Below are 21,040 nucleotides of genomic sequence, written 5' to 3'. Positions count from 1 at the left end.
CCCAAAAACCTACATTTTTATAGGTATTGTTACTTTTTATAACTTTTTTCTCTGTTCGGGCCCTCTCCTAATAATATACCAGTCTCTCATCCAAACCACTCCCTGGTTGCTAAGGTAACTTGGACCCTAGCAACCAAATAGCTGCTGAAACTCTAAACTGCAGAGCTCCTGAACCAAAAATGAAATAACTATAAAAACTACAAATAATGTGAAGACCAATTGCAAATTGTCTCAGAATATCACTCTCTACATCATACAGCAGATACAAGGTATCCATTATTTTATTGGTTCCAAACTGTAAGGCTAACATTCTTGGGGGGCTTGCAGCAGTGTTAGGGGGGTTAGCCTGATGCCAGTTTTTGGTGACAGTTAAGGAGAATGGACATTTGTTCTCCATGATGTTTATACAAGTAACCTACACACAAAACAACTTGCTTGGTCTGCTTCCAATGCACCTGAGCATCTTTGTAGACCTGGAAATGTACCAAATTATTATTATTAACCCCTTTTTTACTGTAATCCAGACAAGTCAAGCTAGGGTGGGTTAGAGCATGGGGTACATTGGACTCTCTTTCCTAGGATGGGCCTTCACTATGTGGAAGAGTTATTATGGAGGGTGTTATTGAACTACACAGCCCACTGTCAGATGTAATACACTAAAGGTAAAAGTAAAAATACTGGAGAACAATTTCATTTGTCCAAGACATATGATCCAAGGCAGGGTTATCAATACTCACAAAGTAGTTTGTAGATTGTAAGCTCTTTTGGGCAGGGTTCTTTTCACCTCTTGTATCAGTTATTGATTGCTTTATATGTTACTCTGTATGTCCAATGTATGAAACCCACTTATTGTACAGCGCTGCGGAATATGTTGGTGCTTTATAAATAAATGTATTTATTGGGCTATTAAGTAAAACAAAAGTCTCTATCTAGAACAGGGGTGTCAAACTCAATCACATAAGGGGGCCGAAATCTAAAATACTGTACGGTCAGGCACCGTCACAGTGCAGTCAGGCGATTGGTGCTACACGATCAGGTACAGTCACCAGGGGCCACATAAAACAGCCAGAAGGGCTGTATTCAGCCCGCGGGCCTTGTGTTTAACACATGTAATCTAGAAGCAAAACATGGCCCCCTTTTGAGTCAAAAGCATATTAGCCTGCAGGTTTAAAATTCCCTAGATGTGAGCAGTGCATTGACACAGGGTTTCCATAGGCCCCCATATAATCAGCCCAACTTGGCCAGGCACATGTAGATAAAGTGGGCAGAAATCGGGAAGCAATAGACCCACTATAGGATACCTTGAAATGTGAAGCATGGAGAATACAAATGTATGACGAGGGGGGGGGTATAAGAAACAAGGATATATTTTGGTGATGATGGACAAGGGACATGCTTAGAAGGAACAGACTGTGGCCAGCGATGTAGAGGAAATCAAATCAATAACTAAATCTCGGCAGTGAGCCTGGGCGGCTGGAATGTTAGTGGCATTTAGTTCCAGTGATGGATGCATCTGTTACTGTAGCAGATGTTAAGGGAGAAAAAATTAAGACTTTAGATGTAGAAACTCCTCAGTATCAGTACAGAAGGTGCATACGTGCCACTGCAATAATCAGAGAGGGGAAACATCAGGAAAGAGGGGAGGGGATGTAGATTTGGGTAGCACTACCATACAGTTAGCATTGCCTACATCATACTAAAATGTAATTAAAGGTGAAGGGGACCTTAAAAGACCTAGGAAAGTGCTACAGGCAATGTGATACAGTTCTATAAAACCCCACAATGCAGCCTACACACAAAACACCCCATTGACACAAGTTGTGATGGACACACTGGGTCACAGTGGAGCTCTTGGCTCTAAGGCAGCCTTTGCTATATGGAAGCAGCCGGCACGGTTACTTACGTTATACACACAGACTGGGGCAGAGTTTATCCATGAACCTGATAATATATTTAGCAAACAACAGAATTAATAATTTTGGTACAGAGTTGTGTTTTCAGGCTGAAGTGCAATCTGAGCATAAATAAAGGTTTTATTGTGTGTGTGACTAAACATTACTGCCTTAGTAAGGTCAGTTCCATCCACTGAATCTGTAGTGAAGAAATTACGAACTTTGTTTAAATGTGCTAATAAATATACAAAGGGTTGTACCTGTACATGCTCACGATGGTGTTCCCATTATGCATGAGATACACATACACATCCTCAACCTCTTCATGCTTCAGCATATGGAATGTGAAGAAATATATCCCTGTATGAGAGAGAAGCAAGAAAACCAAGAGTTTAATTGAATAAATGCAATAATTAAGTGTATTACTCCCATAACAAAGGCCCCATTATATTCCCAAAACTCATTTATATTGATGTTTTGTCCCTCGGAGCAAGTGGGGAAAGAGGTTGGCTGCCACTTCTAAGGCAATGGATGACCAACTGTGTACCTGTGGAATTATCAATCAGTTTCTTATTATTGACCCATCAACTGCAGACCCATTAGACAGAGATGTCCATAAAAGGAGGGTGAGTTGGGATATTTGTTTCAATTGGCAAATAAACAGATTTTGTCATATATTCCAACAATCTATCTCACAAAAACAAAGAAATTCTGCAGCGTCCATAAATACCAAAGGGCAGACTTATCAACTTATCAATCATTATCTAATTTACACTTAGGGGCTGATTTACTAAGACACGATTTCGAATCCGAATTGGAAAAATTCCGTTTGGAAACGAACATTTTGCGACTTTTTCGTATTTTTTGCGATTTTTTCGGCGTCTTTACGATTTTTGCGTAAAAACGCGAGTTTTTCGGCGTCTTTACGATTTTTGCATAAAAACGCGAGTTTTTCGTAGCCATTACGAAAGTTGCGCAAAGTCGCAATTTTTTCGTAGCGTTAAAACTTGCGCGAAACGTCGCGCCTTTTAAGTTTTAACGCTACGAAAAAGGCGCGACTTTGCGCGCAAGTGTTAACGCTACGAAAAAATCGCGACTTTGCGCAACTTTCGTAATGGCTACGAAAAACTTGCGTTTTTATGCAAAAATCGTAAAGACGACGAAAAACTTGCGTTTTTACGCAAAAATCGTAAAGACGCCGAAAAAATCGCAAAAAATACGAAAAAGTCGTAAAGACGCCGAAAAAAATCGCAAAATTACCGATCATTACGAAAAAAACGCAATCGGACACATTCGGCCCGTTCGTGGGTTAGTAAATGTGCCCCTTAATGTGACAAATGAAAATTATACCTTTTATACATTTATTTCAAAGGCTAGATGGAATTTGATAGGATTTCAGAAAATCATGGCAAAAAAACAAATTTAAAAAGTCTGGCTGCTAAAACTGGGTGAGTTTCTATATAAATCAATATGAAGTGAATTTGCAACATTCGAGACATTTATTTTAGAATTCAAGACAAATAAATAATGTCATATTAGCCGTGACGTTGGGGGTTTTGTAAAAATGCTAAAAGTTGTGGGTAAAAAAAATCTATTTCAACTCAGCTCAGGATTTTGTTTACACTGGAGGTCAATTGCTTGAAAACACAACTTTCTACCCTTCATTTTAAATAAATTTATCTTGAAACCTTGAACTGGAAAACAACTTGAAAAATACACCTCCCACTGACTTGTACATGATCTTACCAGGTTCACGTAGGAACTAACTGCACAGCTTAAGGGCTATTTTACTCCAGGAATCCAGTGCTCCATTGGAGATGTTGGCTTCATAAGGAATAAAGGAGAAACCCAGACCAGCTAAAGGGGCCTATATAACCTATATAAAGCCATCCGTGAGTATATTCCCAAGCTGGAAATGGCAGAATGTGTATTTACACTGATGAAAGCTGACAGCCACATGTCACTCAGAGGTCAGAAACAGAAGGTTACATTTTCAGTTGGCTCAGTCAGACATCAATCAGATATCAAAAATTACCCAACGGTCTAAACCAAAAATAAATGAATAAAGGAGGTTTTGAACTCTGAATATTGGAGTTGGTGCTGTCCACTGGTTTTTGGATCAGTCAGGCATCACCGTGTTATCTTCTCACACCTTGGGTTTGTGCCTTGAGAGCTTCTGACCATTTTGTCTTGTATTTTACATGATGGGATTAACTTCACCCTGAAAGTGTGTGATTAACTTCCCCTTGAAAACGTGTGAAATAGAAAATCTCACGTTTTTCAAGAAACTTTTGTACAATCAATTTACAAATTATTAGGAGCTAGTGATAAGCGACTTTTTTCGGCAGGGATGGATTTGCAGCGAATTGGCAAATTATTTCGCAAAAAATCCGCAAAAAAAAGACAAAACAAGTCGCACGTCAAATGTGTTACGAGGATTTTTCACAATTTCACAAATTTAACTGACGTTTCACGAATTTTCCGGAGAAGCAAAATGGGAGAGATTCGCTCATCACTAATCGGAACTATAAATAAATGCATCACTGCAATCAAAGAGTTTCTAAATCTACTTTTACCTTTTATTTTGGTTTGAGTGGTCACTCACCTGTAACTGGGGCTGAGAATCTGCCAGTCATCACATCAAAAAAATTTCCGACATTTGTTTCAACGCTGCTGAAAATGATGCCACTATTTATGTTGCTGAAGTGGGTTGCCATGGAAGCCATAAAAGCTACCTGTGAAATAAATGCACATGAAGTTACTCCTTATGTGGGGCTCAGTGCTCCATTTAATTTAATTTAATACATCAAGTCCCTTATGTTACATGGGTTCATGGAAAAACTGAATACCCCATTCAGGCAATGTTATCGTATAGAGAGCTCACATTGTAATTCCTTTCCGTACTCTAGTTACTCTAGTTACCATGATAAACAAGCTATTGATAGTAAGGCTGATACTTTATAAAAGACTTAACAGGGCAGCAATGTTCTAGCGAGTATTTAATTTTACAAATCATTTATTAGATTAGAAATCCACGTGAACCGGCTGAGATAAAGTCATTTGTGAGCCTTTGAAAAATGTTGATATGGCAAGTAGTGATCGGCAAAACTTCGCCAGCGAAATAAACATCCATAGACTCCGATGGCTGTGAAAAAAATGTTGCACAGTAAAAAAAAAACATTGCGCCCATTGACTTCAAAGCAATTTGCAAATGTTCGCTGTTTCACAAACTTTTTGGTGAAGCAAAATGAGGCAAATTCGCCCATCACTAGTGGCAAGCTGTATTTTTTTAACATTTTATCGACACATTTAAGTTAGAGCGTGGGTCCTCAAACTTTGGGCCAGTTCATGGTCCCTCAGCCTGTTGGGGGGCCGGACTCTAGTTAGTCCTCAAACTGTGCCCCCCCACCCCCACTGTGTCCTTACCCCTGGCTACTACCTGTCTGCCTCAGCGCGGTCTTCGGCCACTTCGCGTCATCACGTCCCACTGCCCGATGCTAATGACAGGCGTCGTTATCCCAACCTGAAAACCCCTACAGATTCTGTCCCTTTTCAAAGAATAAAACCATATCAAACATTTCTTTGTTTTCAATTATTATATTTGTAGTATTTAGATCATTAGCCACAGTCACATGTAAAAAGACTTGGGGAGCAACATAAGGGGCTAAGATTGGCTATTAGGTGCCTCTATGCACCCTATCAGCTTACAGGGGGCTTTATTTGGTAGGAAATCTTGTTTTTATTCAACCAAAACTTGCCCCCAAGTCAGGAATTCAAAAATAACTCCCTGGTTTGGGGGCACTGAGAGCAACACCCAAGGGGTTGGGGAGCAACATGTTGCCTCTGAGCCACTGGTTGGGGATCACTGCTTTATATAAATATGAAGGCTACAATAGCCAGTGTTATATCCCAGTGATATGGGGGTTATGTCTGATAGTTACCTCTTTCAGCTACTCACTATGTTGTATTTCTAACAGTACATTGTGAGACAGATTAAGAAAATCTGAATTTCTCAGCTCAGAATGTTCCTCGAGAAGGTACCTGTGCTAGGATGTCATCATGATATTTCACTTCTATTCTACTTTCTATTGATTTGACCTGTCGGACTAATTGTGCTGCTCACTGATTGTCACAGTCCTGTTACGCTGCAGTGGTGCTGGCTCCTTTTATATCTAATTATCTCTTATTCTACCTTTCTTCTTCATGGCAGAGAGGCTCAGCTGCCAAGATAATAACAGGGATTTTCATTTTTATTGACTTTTTCCTCCCACGTTTGAATGATATATCTCAGTACGTGGGAGCATTGCATTGCTCTTTATTTATGTTTCAAGTTGGATGCACAAGTGCGATTAAGTAGTGATCAATTAACTGGCCTGTTTTTCTTAACAATACTATCTAACTCATTTAATACTGTCACTGGCAAGTTAAATATCCCTTATTTTTGTTTTGTTTCCCTTTAAACTGCTCATACATAGGCCAATGTGTCTGTTAGCTAAGTCAGGGATCCCCAGCCATCTTTACTTGTGAGCCACATGGAGATATAAAAAGTGTTGGGGAGCCACACAAGCATGAAAACAATTCTTTGGGGATGGCAAATAAGGGCTGTGATTGGCTATTTTGTAGCCCCATGTGGCCTGCAAGAGGTTCTGCTTGGAGTAAAACTGTGTCTCTGGGCTTCCAAAACTTGCCTCCTAAGCAGAGATTTAAAAATGGCACCTACTTTGAGGCCACTGAGAGCAACATCCAAGGGGTTGGTGAGCAACATGTTGCCCCGGAGCCACTGGTTGGGGATCCCTGCTGTAAGTCATTGGCCTCAAGTGGCAAATGTTTAGATATTGTCAGATTTTGTGATTAAATACTGCAGAACTGATCTGTTCATTATGGCCAATGGCCCATCCCAAAGGACATGCGAGTGGGCCGTGCCTGATGGCCCAGATGCAAAGGCAGCCACCTGGGAACACTAGCACTACTGAAATCCATAACTAGACTTGCAAAAGTGACCAACACGTCCCACTTAACAGTTTCTACTAAACTTTTCCCCACAGAATATTGTTTAGCCTAAGGGAAATACATAAGGACCTGAGTTTTACATTAGGGGAAATGTATGTACAGAAAACAAAATGACTTAGGGACTTTTGGGATATAAAAAAAAAAGACATCGCCCTACAGGCAGCCATTGGGTATTAAAGGGGTGGTTCACTTTCTGATTAACTTTTTAGTACTGTATGTTAAAGAATGAGCAAGTGTTTTCTTTGGTCTTCTTTTTTGTATTTTTTATCGTTTTTGAATTATTTGTATTCTTCTGACTGTCTGCACCTATAGTTTAACTTTTAATATGATGAACAACCTCTTTAACCTGTGCCCTTAGGGAGGGAGGTACTCATTTGCCTGATTGTAGTGTGAGTATTTCCTGTTTGCTTGTGTATAAAAGGAAAGGAAATTCTTCTTCCTTTCTTTGGACTCCACTTACGCAGGGGGTAGTAGCGTTGGGTTGGGGGGGTGTGAGGTGAATAAAGATCTTGATGCTAATAAAGAAGATTAAAGCCCTAAGGTAACCACAACTATAGTGAAGTCAGTGAAAGGCTACAGTTGGTTCAATCGAACCCCAGGGTGTAAGAAAGTCAGAGATTGTTACTAAGAACAGCTTTTTGCTCCACCATAAAGAAATACTATGGGGTTGACCCACACCTCTACCAGCTTACCCTAAAGTTCAAATGTTAGGGATGTGTTGTTTGTGTCTAAGGCTGATGCCTTTACGCTGTGTATTTTCTCAGCCTAAAAACGCCGCACAAGCCACACAGCCCCTGACTATGGCGTTTTTCAGCCTAGTACTGGTGACGTAGTAACGTTTCCCATGGTGCTAATAGTGTGAAATAGTAAAAAACGCTGCGTATTTCCGCTAGGAAAAAAGAACGTAGCCGTTTCCCATGGTGCTAATAGTGTGAAATAGTAAAAAACGCTGCGTATTTCCGCTAGGAAAAAAGAACGTAGCCGTTTCCCATGGTGCTAATAGTGTGAAATAGTAAAAAACGCTGCGTATTTCCGCTAGGAAAAAAGAACGTAGCCGTTTCCCATGGTGCTAATAGTGTGAAATAGTAAAAAACGCTGCGTATTTCCGCTAGGAAAAAAGAACGTAGCCGTTTCCCATGGTGCTAATAGTGTGAAATAGTGAAAAAAACGCTGCGTATTTCCGCTAGGAAAAAAGACCATCAAAAGTCCATCAAGTTCAACCCATCCAAGTAAACCCAGCACACACAACCCACACCTACCAATCTATACACTCACACTCCTTCGAGTCTTTTCAAGTTATTTCTATGGATGATGATATTGTGCGTTTTTCAGCCGTTTTTTTTAAGGCATATCACCTTTATTTGCTCCCAGACTGCAGGACAAGCAACTGTACCTTCCTATGTATAGAGCTGTATGGCTAAGGGATGGCCAATGGGTGCCCCCTAGTTTGCACATTCTGGTGGTGCCAGACACAGAGGAGCCCTGTGCTTACTGTATGGCAGGCATTACGCAAAGGGCTGCCTTGTACCCATAACACCTTGCACTTTTTTTCTCAGATTCAGCATATGGTCCAAGCGTAGCCTGCACTGACACCCCACAGGAGCAAGCGCTGCATGGGTGGGTTCTGATTTGGGCAGTTTTGTGTCCATGGGATTAATAAATAAGGCCTTAGCTACACCTGAAAGAAATCTATCTTCTAATCCTCTATATATCTTTGCCTACGCTTCACTCACTCAAACATTAATCCTCATTAATACACACAAATATAAATACTGCTTGTCTAAATAAACACCGTTCTGCTTATTATATTGAGAAGGACACAAGGTACAACCATGTCCATCCTGGTTAGAGTTGTAAAGCAAATCACTAATAAGATATTGACTGTTAATCTCCAGCCAGCAATATTTGCAGATCCATTGTCTCAGCACAATAAGGGAGAACACTTACTGCATCCTAAGTTCTGCCTTTTAATCACTAACATACACGGCACACAATAACCCTGTCATATTAGCACTGGCGCGAGGCACAGGGGGGGAGAATACTCCAATTCTCATGTATGAAATAAGGGTGTTTATATAAGTCATTGTTGTTTTGCACAGAGTGTTCTTTGACTGCCCTTGGCCTTTCGGTTTCCAGTCACATACAACGGACCTTTTTCATTGTAAATTGTGAAAATATAACTTGATGCATAATGATCAGAATAAATAAATATGGGTAAGTGTTGGTTATTTTGTCTGTCAGTTGTAATTATGGTGTAGTCCTAGACCTTGTGGAACTGGGTAGAGATATAGAACCGGGCAAGGAACCTGTGCTACACCAAGAATGTTAGATGTGTAGTGCCAACCCTGCGCTAGGGCTTAGCAACCTGCCCCTAATTTCCTACCAGAGCGCTGGTCTTTACTGGGGGTGTAAACAGGGGCGACTACAGAGTGTCCATTGCTTTGGGATTATAGGCAAGTTATAGGTAGCAAGAGCTAGTATAGTAACTCAAGGGTAGCAATAGTAGTACTGTATATCAGTGCCCCCCATCCAGCTGCCCTTGGGTTGTGGAACTCCCAGCACCTACCAACAGCTAAAGGCCATGATGCAATCAGAAAGGGTTATATTTGCTCTCTTGAGTATAATTGGCCAGGCCTAATATTTTTTGTGGTTGTTCCTTTCTGCAGATTATGAGCGCAATAAAAGCAGAAAAGGTAAAAGAAAAATTCCATTCACTAAAGGTGCTTGTGTCAATATGTGCTCCTTGCACGTCCGTGAGGAACCCCCTACCCAACATCCCCCGGCAGGGCATTCCCCAACCCCACTGCCCTCACCGTGAGGAACCCCCTACCCAACATCCCCCGGCAGGGCATTCCCCAACCCCACTGCCCTCACCGTGAGGAACCCCCTACCCAACATCCCCCGGCAGGGCATTCCCCAACCCCACTGCCCTCACCGTGAGGAACCCCCTACCCAACATCCCCCGGCAGGGCATTCCCCAACCCCACTGCCCTCACCGTGAGGAACCCCCTACCCAACATCCCCCGGCAGGGCATTCCCCAACCCCACTGCCCTCACCGTGAGGAACCCCCTACCCAACATCCCCCGGCAGGGCATTCCCCAACCCCACTGCCCTCACCGTGAGGAACCCCCTACCCAACATCCCCCGGCAGGGCATTCCCCAACCCCACTGCCCTCACCGTGAGGAACCCCCTACCCAACATCCCCCGGCAGGGCATTCCCCAACCCCCTCACTGCCCTCACCGTGAGGAACCCCCTACCCAACATTCCCCGGCAGGGCATTCCCAAACCCCCTCACTGCCCTCACCGTGAGGAACCCCCTACCCAACATCCCCCGGCAGGGCATTCCCAACCCCACTGCCCTCACCATGAAGAACCCCCTACCCAACATCCACCGGCAGGGCATTCCCCAACCCCACTGCCCTCACCGTGAGAAACTCCCTACCCAACATCCCCCGGCAGGGCATTCCCCAACCCCCTCACTGCCCTCACTGTGAGGAACCCCCTACCCAACATCCCCCGGCAGGGCATTCCCCAACCCCCTCACTGCCCTCACCGTGAGGAACCCCCTACCCAACATCCCCCGGCAGGGCATTCCCCAACCCCACTGCCCTCACCGTGAGAAACCCCCTACCTAACATCCCCCGGCAGGGCATTCCCCAACCCCACTGCCCTCACCTTGAGGAACCCCCTACCCAACATCCCCCGGCAGGGAAATCCCCAACCCCACTGCCCTCACCGTGAGGAACCCCCTACCCAACATCCCCCGGCAGGGCATTCCCCAACCCCCTCACTGCCCTCACCGTGAGGAACCCCCTACCCAACATCCCCCGGCAGGGCATTCCCCAACCTCACTGCCCTCACCGTGAGGAACCCCCTACCCAACATCCCCCGGCAGGGCATTCCCCAACCCCCTCACTGCCCTCACCGTGAGGAACCCCCTACCCAACATCCCCCGGCAGGGCATTCCCCAACCCCCTCACTGCCCTCACCGTGAGGAACCCCCTACCCAACATCCCCCGGCAGGGCATTCCCCAACCCCACTGCCCTCACCGTGAGAAACCCCCTACCTAACATCCCCCGGCAGGGCATTCCCCAACCCCACTGCCCTCACCTTGAGGAACCCCCTACCCAACATCCCCCGGCAGGGAAATCCCCAACCCCACTGCCCTCACCGTGATGAACCCCCTACCCAACATCCCCCGGCAGGGCATTCCCCAACCCCCTCACTGCCCTCACCGTGAGGAACCCCCTACCCAACATCCCCCGGCAGGGCATTCCCCAACCTCACTGCCCTCACCGTGAGGAACCCCCTACCCAACATCCCCCGGCAGGGCATTCCCCAACCCCCTCACTGCCCTCACCGTGAGGAACCCCTACCCAACATCCCCCGGCAGGGCATTCCCCAACCTCACTGCCCTCACCGTGAGGAACCCCCTACCCAACATCCACCGTCAGGGCATTCCCCAACCCCCTCACCGTGAGGAACCCCCTACCCAACATCCCCCAGCAGGGCATTCCCAACCCCACTGCCCTCACCATGAGGAACCCCCTACCCCAACATCCACCGGCAGGGCATTCCCCAACCCCCTCACTGCCCTCACCATGAGGAACCCCCTACCCAACATCCCCCGGCAGGGCATTCCCCAACCCCACTGCCCTCACCGTGAGAAACTCCCTACCCAACATCCCCCGGCAGGGCATTCCCCAACCCCACTGCCCTCACCGTGAGGAACCCCCTACCCAACATCCCCCGGCAGGGCATTCCCCAACCTCACTGCCCTCCCCGTGAGGAACCCCCTACCCAACATCCCCCGGCAGGGCATTCCCCAACCCCCTCACTGCCCTCACCGTGAGGAACCCCCGACGTTGCTTCAAATGGAAGCTCCGTTCCTCTAATCTAAAGGGGGGCCTCTGGTGCGCTGATTGTTTTTATGGGAAAAAAGAACCCCCCCCTATCTGCCTATAATCCCCTCTAATGTACTTGTACAGAGTAATCATGTCCCCTCGCAAGCGCCTTTTTTCCTCAGGCATAGAGGCAGGGCAGGCAATTACTTTCACTTTCCATTCAGTACTTCCTGGATGTCATTACATTTATTTATCCTGTTCATGGGTATGGGCATCACGTTCCAGATTGTAGAGCATAAACAAGATTTTGGAATTATGCAAAGCTTGTCTTAATAATAGTATTTATAAAATACCAGCTGCCTGCATGCTGTGATTGTCTACTTGCAAGACTGAGGGAAACAAAATGTATAGAATGTATATAAAGTAAGTAAAGTTAATTTTGTTCAACTAACATGATAAAAAGGGATTTGCATTATTTCTTAAGGTGACAGGTCTCCTTTAACTCCTGCTAAAATTGAGTATAGTGTGTGTAAATGTCATAGGAACCTTAATGTTGTATAATCTATATAAAGGTATTGGACCTGTTATCCAGACTGCTCGGGACATGAGGTTTTTCAGATAAGGGATTTTTCTGTAATTTGGATCTCCATACCTTAAGTCTATTAAAATTATTTAAACATGAAATGAAGGGCTGTTCTGCCCCAATAAGGGGTAATTATATCTTAGTTGGGATCAAGTACAGGTACTGTTTTATTATTACAGAGAAAAGGGAATCATTTAACCATTAAATAAACCCAATAGGGCTGTTCTGCCCCAATAAGGGGTAATTATATCTTAGTTGGGATCAAGTACAGGTACTGTTTTATTTTTACAGAGATAAAGGAAATCCTTTTTAAAAATTAGAATTATTTGCTTATAATGGAGTCTATGGGAGATGGCCTTCCATAATTCAGAGCTTTCTGGATAAATGTTCTCCAGATAATGGATCCCACACCTGTGTAATATTAGTGAGAAGGCATCTATATTAAGTTTTAAACAAAAAAGAGACCTGGGAGTTACTGAGATTTAACTCATTCTCACATGTCTAATCAGCATTTGCACTTATTCATTCTGTTAGAGACAAACTTATGTTTATGACTTTGCCAAACAATAATATTATTATAGCTAATTTAATTGTTCGGAAACACAAACAACGGCTTTTAATCAAGAAGCTTTTATGGAAGCGACTTCTCGGATGATAATTGCATTCCTGCATATTTACATTCCTTCATCTGTGAAAAACAAACAACTGAGTGGTAATTTTCCTTTTCTAATAAGAGATGAATGATTATAGGAAATAATGAGCAACGTAAATAACATGTAATAGCATTTCTTCCTTGTGTTTATGTGGTCTGTGCCACAATGTGCCTATAATGGGTGGAGGGGCACGTATTTATGGAAAAAATTCAATGATAAATTGATCTAATGATTAACTACAGATGCAGCTTCGGCTGCCTCGAGCAACAAACAACTGTATTGGGCGAATATAAGGTGGGGAGCAGCAGATCCTGGATGCTGTTTGGGATTCATTTTCAGAGTTTTTGGACAAAGTACGTCAGTGAAGTTTGGACAAAGTAAACTGATTGTGTGAAGTTAAGTTGGCCTTTTGGTTTGTTATTTATGAGAGAAGACTATTGGGTGACTACCAGGGGTCCCCAACCTTTCTTACTCGTGAGCCATAGTCAAATGTAAAAAGACTTGGAGAGCAACACAAGCACCATAAAAGTTCATGGAGGAGCCAAATAAGGGCTGTGATTGGCTATTAGGTGCCTCTATGTACACTATCAGCTTACAGGGGGCTTTATTTGGTAGGAAATCTTGTTTTTATTCAACCAAAACTTGCCCCCAAGTCAGGAATTCAAAAATAATTCCCTGGTTTGGGGGCACTGAGAGCAACATCCAAGGGGTTGGGGAGCAACATGTTGCCCCTGAGCCACTGGTTGGGGATCACTGGCTTATACCATGGATGTCCATGTGGTTTTCCAGCTGTAGATGAAGCTCATCTGTAAGCATCGAGAGAAGGCTGGATATCCCTAGACCAAATGCTTCTCACTTTGAGTCTTTTTCATTGAATTTGTTCTTCCTTATTGATAAATGCCTAGCAATGATGGAAGCCACTGGCCATTATACCTGTAAATGTATTCATTTAAACTGTGGTTGTAGTTGGAATGTTCTTTTTTATGTATAAATGTACTGGGAAAGATTTACCGGTGGTTTAAAAGGGCTTTACTCAGATTCTGATATGTATCTTTCACATTTACATAAATAAATATCTGTAATATTTCAAAATGCCATTTTAAATGTCATCATGATGAAGCTGGAAGGTCAGACAGGGTAACCCAGAATCTGTTTTTCACTTTGGTACGTTGACAGATTTATCAAGATAATAATAAATCATTCTAAAAAGTCTCATCTAAACCTGTAGCTTTCTACATTACAGGCCAGGGAGCATCGAGGTTGGCTGAGCCCCCAGGAACACTCAGGGAAGCAATGGGTAGAGGGAGAGTCGTGGAGCTCCAAGAAAACCAAAGCATGTGTTTGCCTACCTGTGAGACTGCCTAAAGCCTGTTGGAACTGTCATCAATAAGAAAAACCCCATGAGCGTCCCTGTGAGACATGAGGTGAAGTTCTCTACTTTCCTCAGAGAACTCAAAAATATACTGGCTGGTAAGTTGGCCTTGGGTAGAACTAAACCTAGGAAATTAGATTGTGAGCTCCACTTTGGAACGTAAAGTTCTGCTCCTATTTAAAGGCCAATAATAACTTCTATACAGTTTCCTACTGAGAATATATAGTTAATTGTTGCAAATGCCACATACAGAGGGCTCAATAAGAGTTTGTTTCATTATAAATCCGTGCTGAGACAGATTCAGCTCACTGATGTCGCTCTTCCTATTATAATCTTTTGCTTGTTTGTTTAATTGCTCTGATTAAAGTGCATTCTACACTGGAAACACTCTGCCGGTATAATATAACTTTAATTCAATTCCCAGCAGTTGGCCAATCTTTTAGGGCACTCTGATAACCATTAAGTTTTTTTTTTTAATGCTAAAATACCTCTTTGTTTAGAATGATAAAAGTTTACATCAGAGAATTGTTATTTTAAGTTACTTGTGCACGTACCATTCTGGTCCCCAAGATAGACTCTAGTATGCAGTGGGCATTTTGTCCACCCAAACAGTATTCACAAAGAGTCCTGCCCCAATACTTGCTCCTTTAGTTTTTTGATTGTTTGTTTATTACTCCGTGTTGTGTACAAGATTTCTTGCCTGGCTCAGTACCAACTGTAACAGTATGCAGTGCCCTGGAACAGCCCAGAGAGGGATGGGGGAAAGCAAACATGAAATCAGACCAGGGGTCAGGGTAGGTGGCAGGCAAAGCAAGTCCAGGGCCAGTTGGGAGGTCAGGGTAGGTGGAAGAATGAGCAAGTCTAGGACCAGTAAGGAGGTCTGGGTAGGTGGCAGACAAAGCAAGTCTAGGGTCAGTCAGGAGGTCTGGGTAGGTGGCAGAATAAGCAAGTCTAGGGCCAGTAAGGAGGTCCAGGTAGGTGGCAGACAAAGCAAGTCTAGGGCCAGTCGGGAGGTCCGGGTAGGTGGCAGACAAAGCAAGTCTAGGGCCAGTAAGGAGGTCCAGGTAGGTGGCAGACAAAGCAAGTCTAGGGCCAGTCGGGAGGTCCGGGTAGGTGGCAGACAAAGCAAGTCTAGGGCCAGTAAGGAGGTCCAGGTAGGTGGCAGACAAAGCAAGTCTAGGGCCAGTCGGGAGGTCCGGGTAGGTGGCAGACAAAGCAAGTCTAGGGCCAGTAAGGAGGTCCAGGTAGGTGGCAGACAAAGCAAGTCTAGGGCCAGTCGGGAGGTCCGGGTAGGTGGCAGACAAAGCAAGTCTAGGGCCAGTAAGGAGGTCCAGGTAGGTGGCAGACAAAGCAAGTCTGGGGCCAGTTGGGAGGTCAGGGTAGGTGGCAGACAAAGCAAGTCTAGGGTCAGTAAGGAGGTCAGGGTAGGTGGCAGACAAAGCAAGTCTAGGGCCAGTCGGGAGGTCCGGGTAGGCGGAAGAATGAGCAAGTCTAGGACCAGTAAGGAGGTCCTGGTAGGTGGCAGACAAAGCAAGTCTAGGGTCAGTAAGGAGGTCAGGGTAGGTGGCAGACAAAGCAAGTCTAGGGTCAGTAAGGAGGTCAGGGTAGATGGCAGACAAAGCAAGTCTAGGGCCAGTTGGGAAGTCCGGGTAGGTGGAAGAATGAGCAAGTCTAGGACCAGTAAGGAGGTCCTGGTAGGTGGCAGACAAAGCAAGTCTAGGGTCGGTCAGGAGGTCTGGGTAGGTGGCAGAATAAGCAAGTGTAGGGCCAGTAAGGAGGTCCAGGTAGGTGGCAGACAAAGCAAGTCTAGGGCCAGTCAGGAAGTCCGGGTAGGTGGCAGACAAAGCAAGTCTAGGGCCAGTCAGGAAGTCCGGGTAGGTGGCAGACAAAGCAAGTCTAGAGCCAGTCAGGAAGTCCGGGTAGGTGGCAGACAAAGCAAGTCTAGGGTCAGTCGGGAGGTCCGGGTAGGTGGCAGACAAAGCAAGTCTAGGGCCAGTCGGGAGGTCAGGGTAGGTGGCAGACAAAGCAAGTCTAGGGTCAGTTGGGAGGTCCGGGTAGGTGGCAGACAAAGCAAGTCTAGGGCCAGTCAGGAGGTCAGGGTAGGTGGCAGACAAAGCAAGTCTAGGGTCAGTCGGGAGATCCGGGTAGGTGGCAGACAAAGCAAGTCTAGGGCCAGTCGGGAGGTCCGGGTAGGTGGAAGAATGAGCAAGTCTAGGACCAGTAAGGAGGTCCTGGTAGGTGGCAGACAAAGCAAGTCTAGGGTCAGTCGGGAGGTCCGGGTAGGTGGCAGACAAAACTGGAAATCATAACAAGGCAGAGATCAAGAGACAAACATTATCAAACAATTCCTCTTAATGAGGCTTCAACTAGGGAGACTGTGCCTTGCTCAGCCAGAAAGTATCTCCAGCTTCCAGTTTTAAATAGTTTTAGAAGTACAGCGTTATAGGAGGAAGCAAGATTCCCAAGTTTGACTCATGAATAAACAGTGGACACATTTGCAGAGCAGTAACCAATAGCAATCAATTGATGATCAGCTTTGTTCAATAAAAATGTAGCTGGTTGACTTGGGTTTCTACTCAGGTGAAAATCTTCCCAGTGTAAATTAGTAAGTCCCAGTGCTATTTTTTTTTTTACAGTGTGCAAAAACCATGTCAAAGAAGGCCACCAAAATAGAACTGGCAGCCATCTTGGTCAGATACTAAATGGTACAGGCAACATCCAATGAATTTATACCCGCTCTTAAATCTGTACCTGTGTAGTGGTACTTCTCTGCATTAAGGGTCATTGATGATCGTGGATTCCCTACTGCTGGATAGCTTATGAGATAGAACTATAACTGTCATCTACATCAAGTCAGTGTTTTATATATTAATGAATGTTTGCCATCTGCTGTGGATGCCATAAGATATTTCATCTGAAGCCAACCCAATTTTCTTCTCCTTCTCTCCTTCATTTGTACATATTATAATGATATTTTAGCTCAAAATGATTACAGTATTACCACATTTCAACAATTCATCCGTCCACTGAAATAGGAACTTAATCCCATGATAAGAGCAGAACGTAAGTGCAAGAATTGCCCGATAGTGCAAAGATGAACCTGGCTACTACTTGGAAGGCAGCAAACTGGACAAGAAGTTTGGTTTAATTTCTCTTCAAGCAACTGATCTAAATTAAAGAATGTATTATATTTTGAACAATTTTGAACAAGTCACATGATTTTAAGGATTCGGATTTGGTTTGGCCAGGACCATGGATTCGGCTGAACCCAAATCCTCCTGAGAAAAGATGTACTCCTTACATGTGCAGGAGTACTTTAGGTCAGATCAATTAGTTTCTCCAAGATCAGCGCTCTTTAAACATACAATAAGTGCAGGGACTCCTATTATTGGCTAGTGAAACTATAAATATAAAATATATAGTCACGCAGTTAAGATGGGTTGATAAAAGACCAAAGTCCATCCCCAACAAACCCCAGTGCACGTATATACAAGCGCTTATACAGACCTATCTGTATAGCCGCATATAAAATTTATGTATACCAATAGCTATACTAACTAACTGTAAAACTTAAGATCCTATTAGCCTTGGATATTCTGCTTGTTCAAGAACTCATCCAGGCCCCTCTTATAGGCATTAACAGAATCTGCCATTACCCCATCACTAGGAAGGGCATTCCCCAACCTCACTGCCCTCACCGTGAGGAACCCCCTACTCAACATCCCCCGGCAGGGCATTCCCCAACCTCACTGCCCTCACCGTGAGGAACCCTCTACCCAACATCCCCCGGCAGGGCATTCCCCAACCCCCTCACTGCCCTCACCGTGAGGAACCCCCTACTCAACATCCCCCGGCAGGGCATTCCCCAACCTCACTGCCCTCACCGTGAGGAACCCTCTACCCAACATCCCCCGGCAGGGCATTCCCCAACCCCCTCACTGCCCTCACCGTGAGGAACCCCCTACCCAACATCCCCCGGCAGGGCATTCCCCAACCCCCTCACTGCCCTCACCGTGAGGAACCCTCTACCCAACATCCCCCGGCAGGGCATTCCCCAACCCCCTCACTGCCCTCACCCTGAGGAACCCTCTACCCAACATCCCCCGGCAGGGCATTCCCCAACCCCCTCACTGCCCTCACCGTGAGGAACCCCCTACTCAACATCCCCCGGCAGGGCATTCCCCAACCTTACTGCCCTCACCGTGAGGAACCCCCTACTCAACATCCCCCGGCAGGGCATTCCCCAACCCCCTCACTGCCCTCACCGTGAGGAACCCCCTACCCAACATCCCCCGGCAGGGCATTCCCCAACCCCACTGCCCTCACCGTGAGGAACCCCCTACTCAACATCCCCCGGCAGGGCATTCCCCAACCCCCTCACTGCCCTCACCGTGAGGAACCCCCTACCCAACATCCCCCGGCAGGGCATTCCCCAACCCCCTCACTGCCCTCACCGTGAGGAACCCCCTACCCAACACCCCCCGGCAGGGCATTCCCCAACCCCCTCACTGCCCTCACTGTGAGGAACCCCCTACCCAACATCCCCCGGCAGGGCATTCCCCAACCTCACTGCCCTCACCGTGAGGAACCCCCTACCCAACATCCCCAGCAGGGCATTCCCCAACCCCCTCACTGCCCTCACCGTGAGGAACCCCCTACCCAACATCCCCCGGCAGGGCATTCCCCAACCCTCTCACTGCCCTCACCGTGAGGAACCCCCTACCCAACACCCCCCGGCAGGGCATTCCCCAACCCCCTCACTGCCCTCACCGTGAGGAACCCCCTACCCAACACCCCCCGGCAGGGCATTCCCCAACCCCCTCACTGCCCTCACCGTGAGGAACCCCCTACCCAACATCCCCCAGCAGGGCATTCCCCAACCCCCTCACTGCCCTCACCATGAGGAACCCCCTACCCAACATCCCCCAGCAGGGCATTCCCCAACCCCCTCACTGCCCTTACCGTGAGGAACCCCCTACCCAACATCCCCCAGCAGGGCATTCCCCAACCCCCTCACTGCCCTTACTGTGAGGAACCCCCTACCCAACATTACCCGGCAGGGCATTCCCCAATCTCACTGCCCTCACCGTGAGGAACCCCCTACCCAACATCCCCCAGCAGGGCATTCCCCAACCCCCTCACTGCCCTCACCATGAGGAACCCCCTACCCAACATCCCCCGGCAGGGCATTCCCCAACCCCCTCACTGCCCTTACCGTGAGGAACCCCCTACCCAACATCCCCCGGCAGGGCATTCCCCAACCCCCTCACTGCCCTTACCGTGAGGAACCCCCTACCCAACATCCCCCAGCAGGGCATTCCCCAACCCCCTCACTGCCCTCACCATGAGGAACCCCCTACCCAACATCCCCCGGCAGGGCATTCCCCAACCCCCTCACTGCCCTTACCGTGAGGAACCCCCTACCCAACATCCCCCAGCAGGGCATTCCCCAACCCCCTCACTGCCCTTACCGTGAGGAACCCCCTACCCAACATCCCCCGGCAGGGCATTCCCCAACCCCCTCACTGCCCTCACCGTGAGGAACCCCCTACCCAACATCCCCCAGCAGGGCATTTCCCAACCCCCTCACTGCCCTCACCGTGAGGAACCCCCTACCCAACACCCCCCGGCAGGGCATTCCCCAACCCCCTCACTGCCCTCACCGTGAGGAACCCCCTACCCAACATCCCCCGGCAGGGCATTCCCCAACCTCACTGCCCTCACCGTGAGGAACCCCCTACCCAACATCCCCCGGCAGGGCATTCCCCAACCTCACTGCCCTCACCGTGAGGAACCCCCTACCCAACATCCCCCGGCAGGGCATTCCCCAACCTCACTGCCCTCACCGTGAGGAACCCCCTACCCAACATCCCCCGGCAGGGCATTCCCCAACCTCACTGCCCTCACCGTGAGGAACCCCCTACCCAACATCCCCCGGCAGGGCATTCCCCAACCTCACTGCCCTCACCGTGAGGAACCCCCTACCCAACATCCCCCGGCAGGGCATTCCCCAACCTCACTGCCCTCACCGTGAGGAACCCCCTACCCAACATCCCCCGGCAGGGCATTCCCCAACCTTACTGCCCTCACCGTGAGGAACCCCCTACCCAACATCCCCCGGCAGGGCATTCCCCAACCTCACTGCCCTCACCGTGAGGAACCCCCTACCCAACATCCCCCGGCAGGGCATTCCCCAACCTCACTGCCCTCACCGTGAGGAACCCCTGACGCTGCTTCAAATGGAAGCTCCATTCCTCTAATCTAAAGGGGGGGCCTGCGTTGATCTTTTCCATGGGAAAAAAGACCCCCTGCTATCTGTCTATAATGCTCTCTAATGTACTGTCAGTTAGGACTAAGCACCTCTATCAAATCCTCCCCCAACTAATTTTGCCTTTATCATCTGGCTTTTAGGAATATTGTTTAGTCTATATTTTATTATAGCTGCTTGATTAATAGAGATATTCATTAGTCGCTGACCATTCTTTATATGTGGGAGACATCATTGTATCCTCTTTTTTAGTTAGTATTAGATTTCCACTTTTAAATATAAGTATGTATAGCCTGGACTTTTAATATGTGGCTGTAAGACCCTCTTCTGGGCCATTTCTAAATCATGATATTAATTCTAACCAAATTTCCCTGAAAAACCCCATTTATTACAGGTACTTGGGTCAAAAAAGGT

At 46.7% G+C, this 21,040-nt stretch overlaps 1 protein-coding gene across 2 annotated transcripts in view; it reads right to left on the bottom strand.

Moving 5' to 3' along the window:
- c1qtnf3 (C1q and TNF related 3) overlaps positions 1-21,040 on the bottom strand; it is a 45,379-nt gene that overhangs the window by 6,547 nt on the left and 17,792 nt on the right. For both annotated transcript variants that reach the window (XM_018091017.2, XM_031894752.1), the window contains exons 4-5: positions 4,498-4,627; positions 2,153-2,252 (exon numbers count right to left, since the gene is read on the bottom strand). In XM_018091017.2, the coding sequence (XP_017946506.1) occupies positions 2,153-2,252; positions 4,498-4,627 (230 nt within the window). The remainder of the gene's footprint in view (positions 1-2,152; positions 2,253-4,497; positions 4,628-21,040) is intronic.

Source organism: Xenopus tropicalis, chromosome 1 (assembly GCF_000004195.4).
Source record: "Xenopus tropicalis strain Nigerian chromosome 1, UCB_Xtro_10.0, whole genome shotgun sequence".
Lineage (NCBI taxonomy): Eukaryota > Metazoa > Chordata > Amphibia > Anura > Pipidae > Xenopus > Xenopus tropicalis.
The sequence above is the reverse complement of the archived record's forward strand: the minus strand, read 5'-3'. Positions and strand labels throughout refer to the sequence as shown.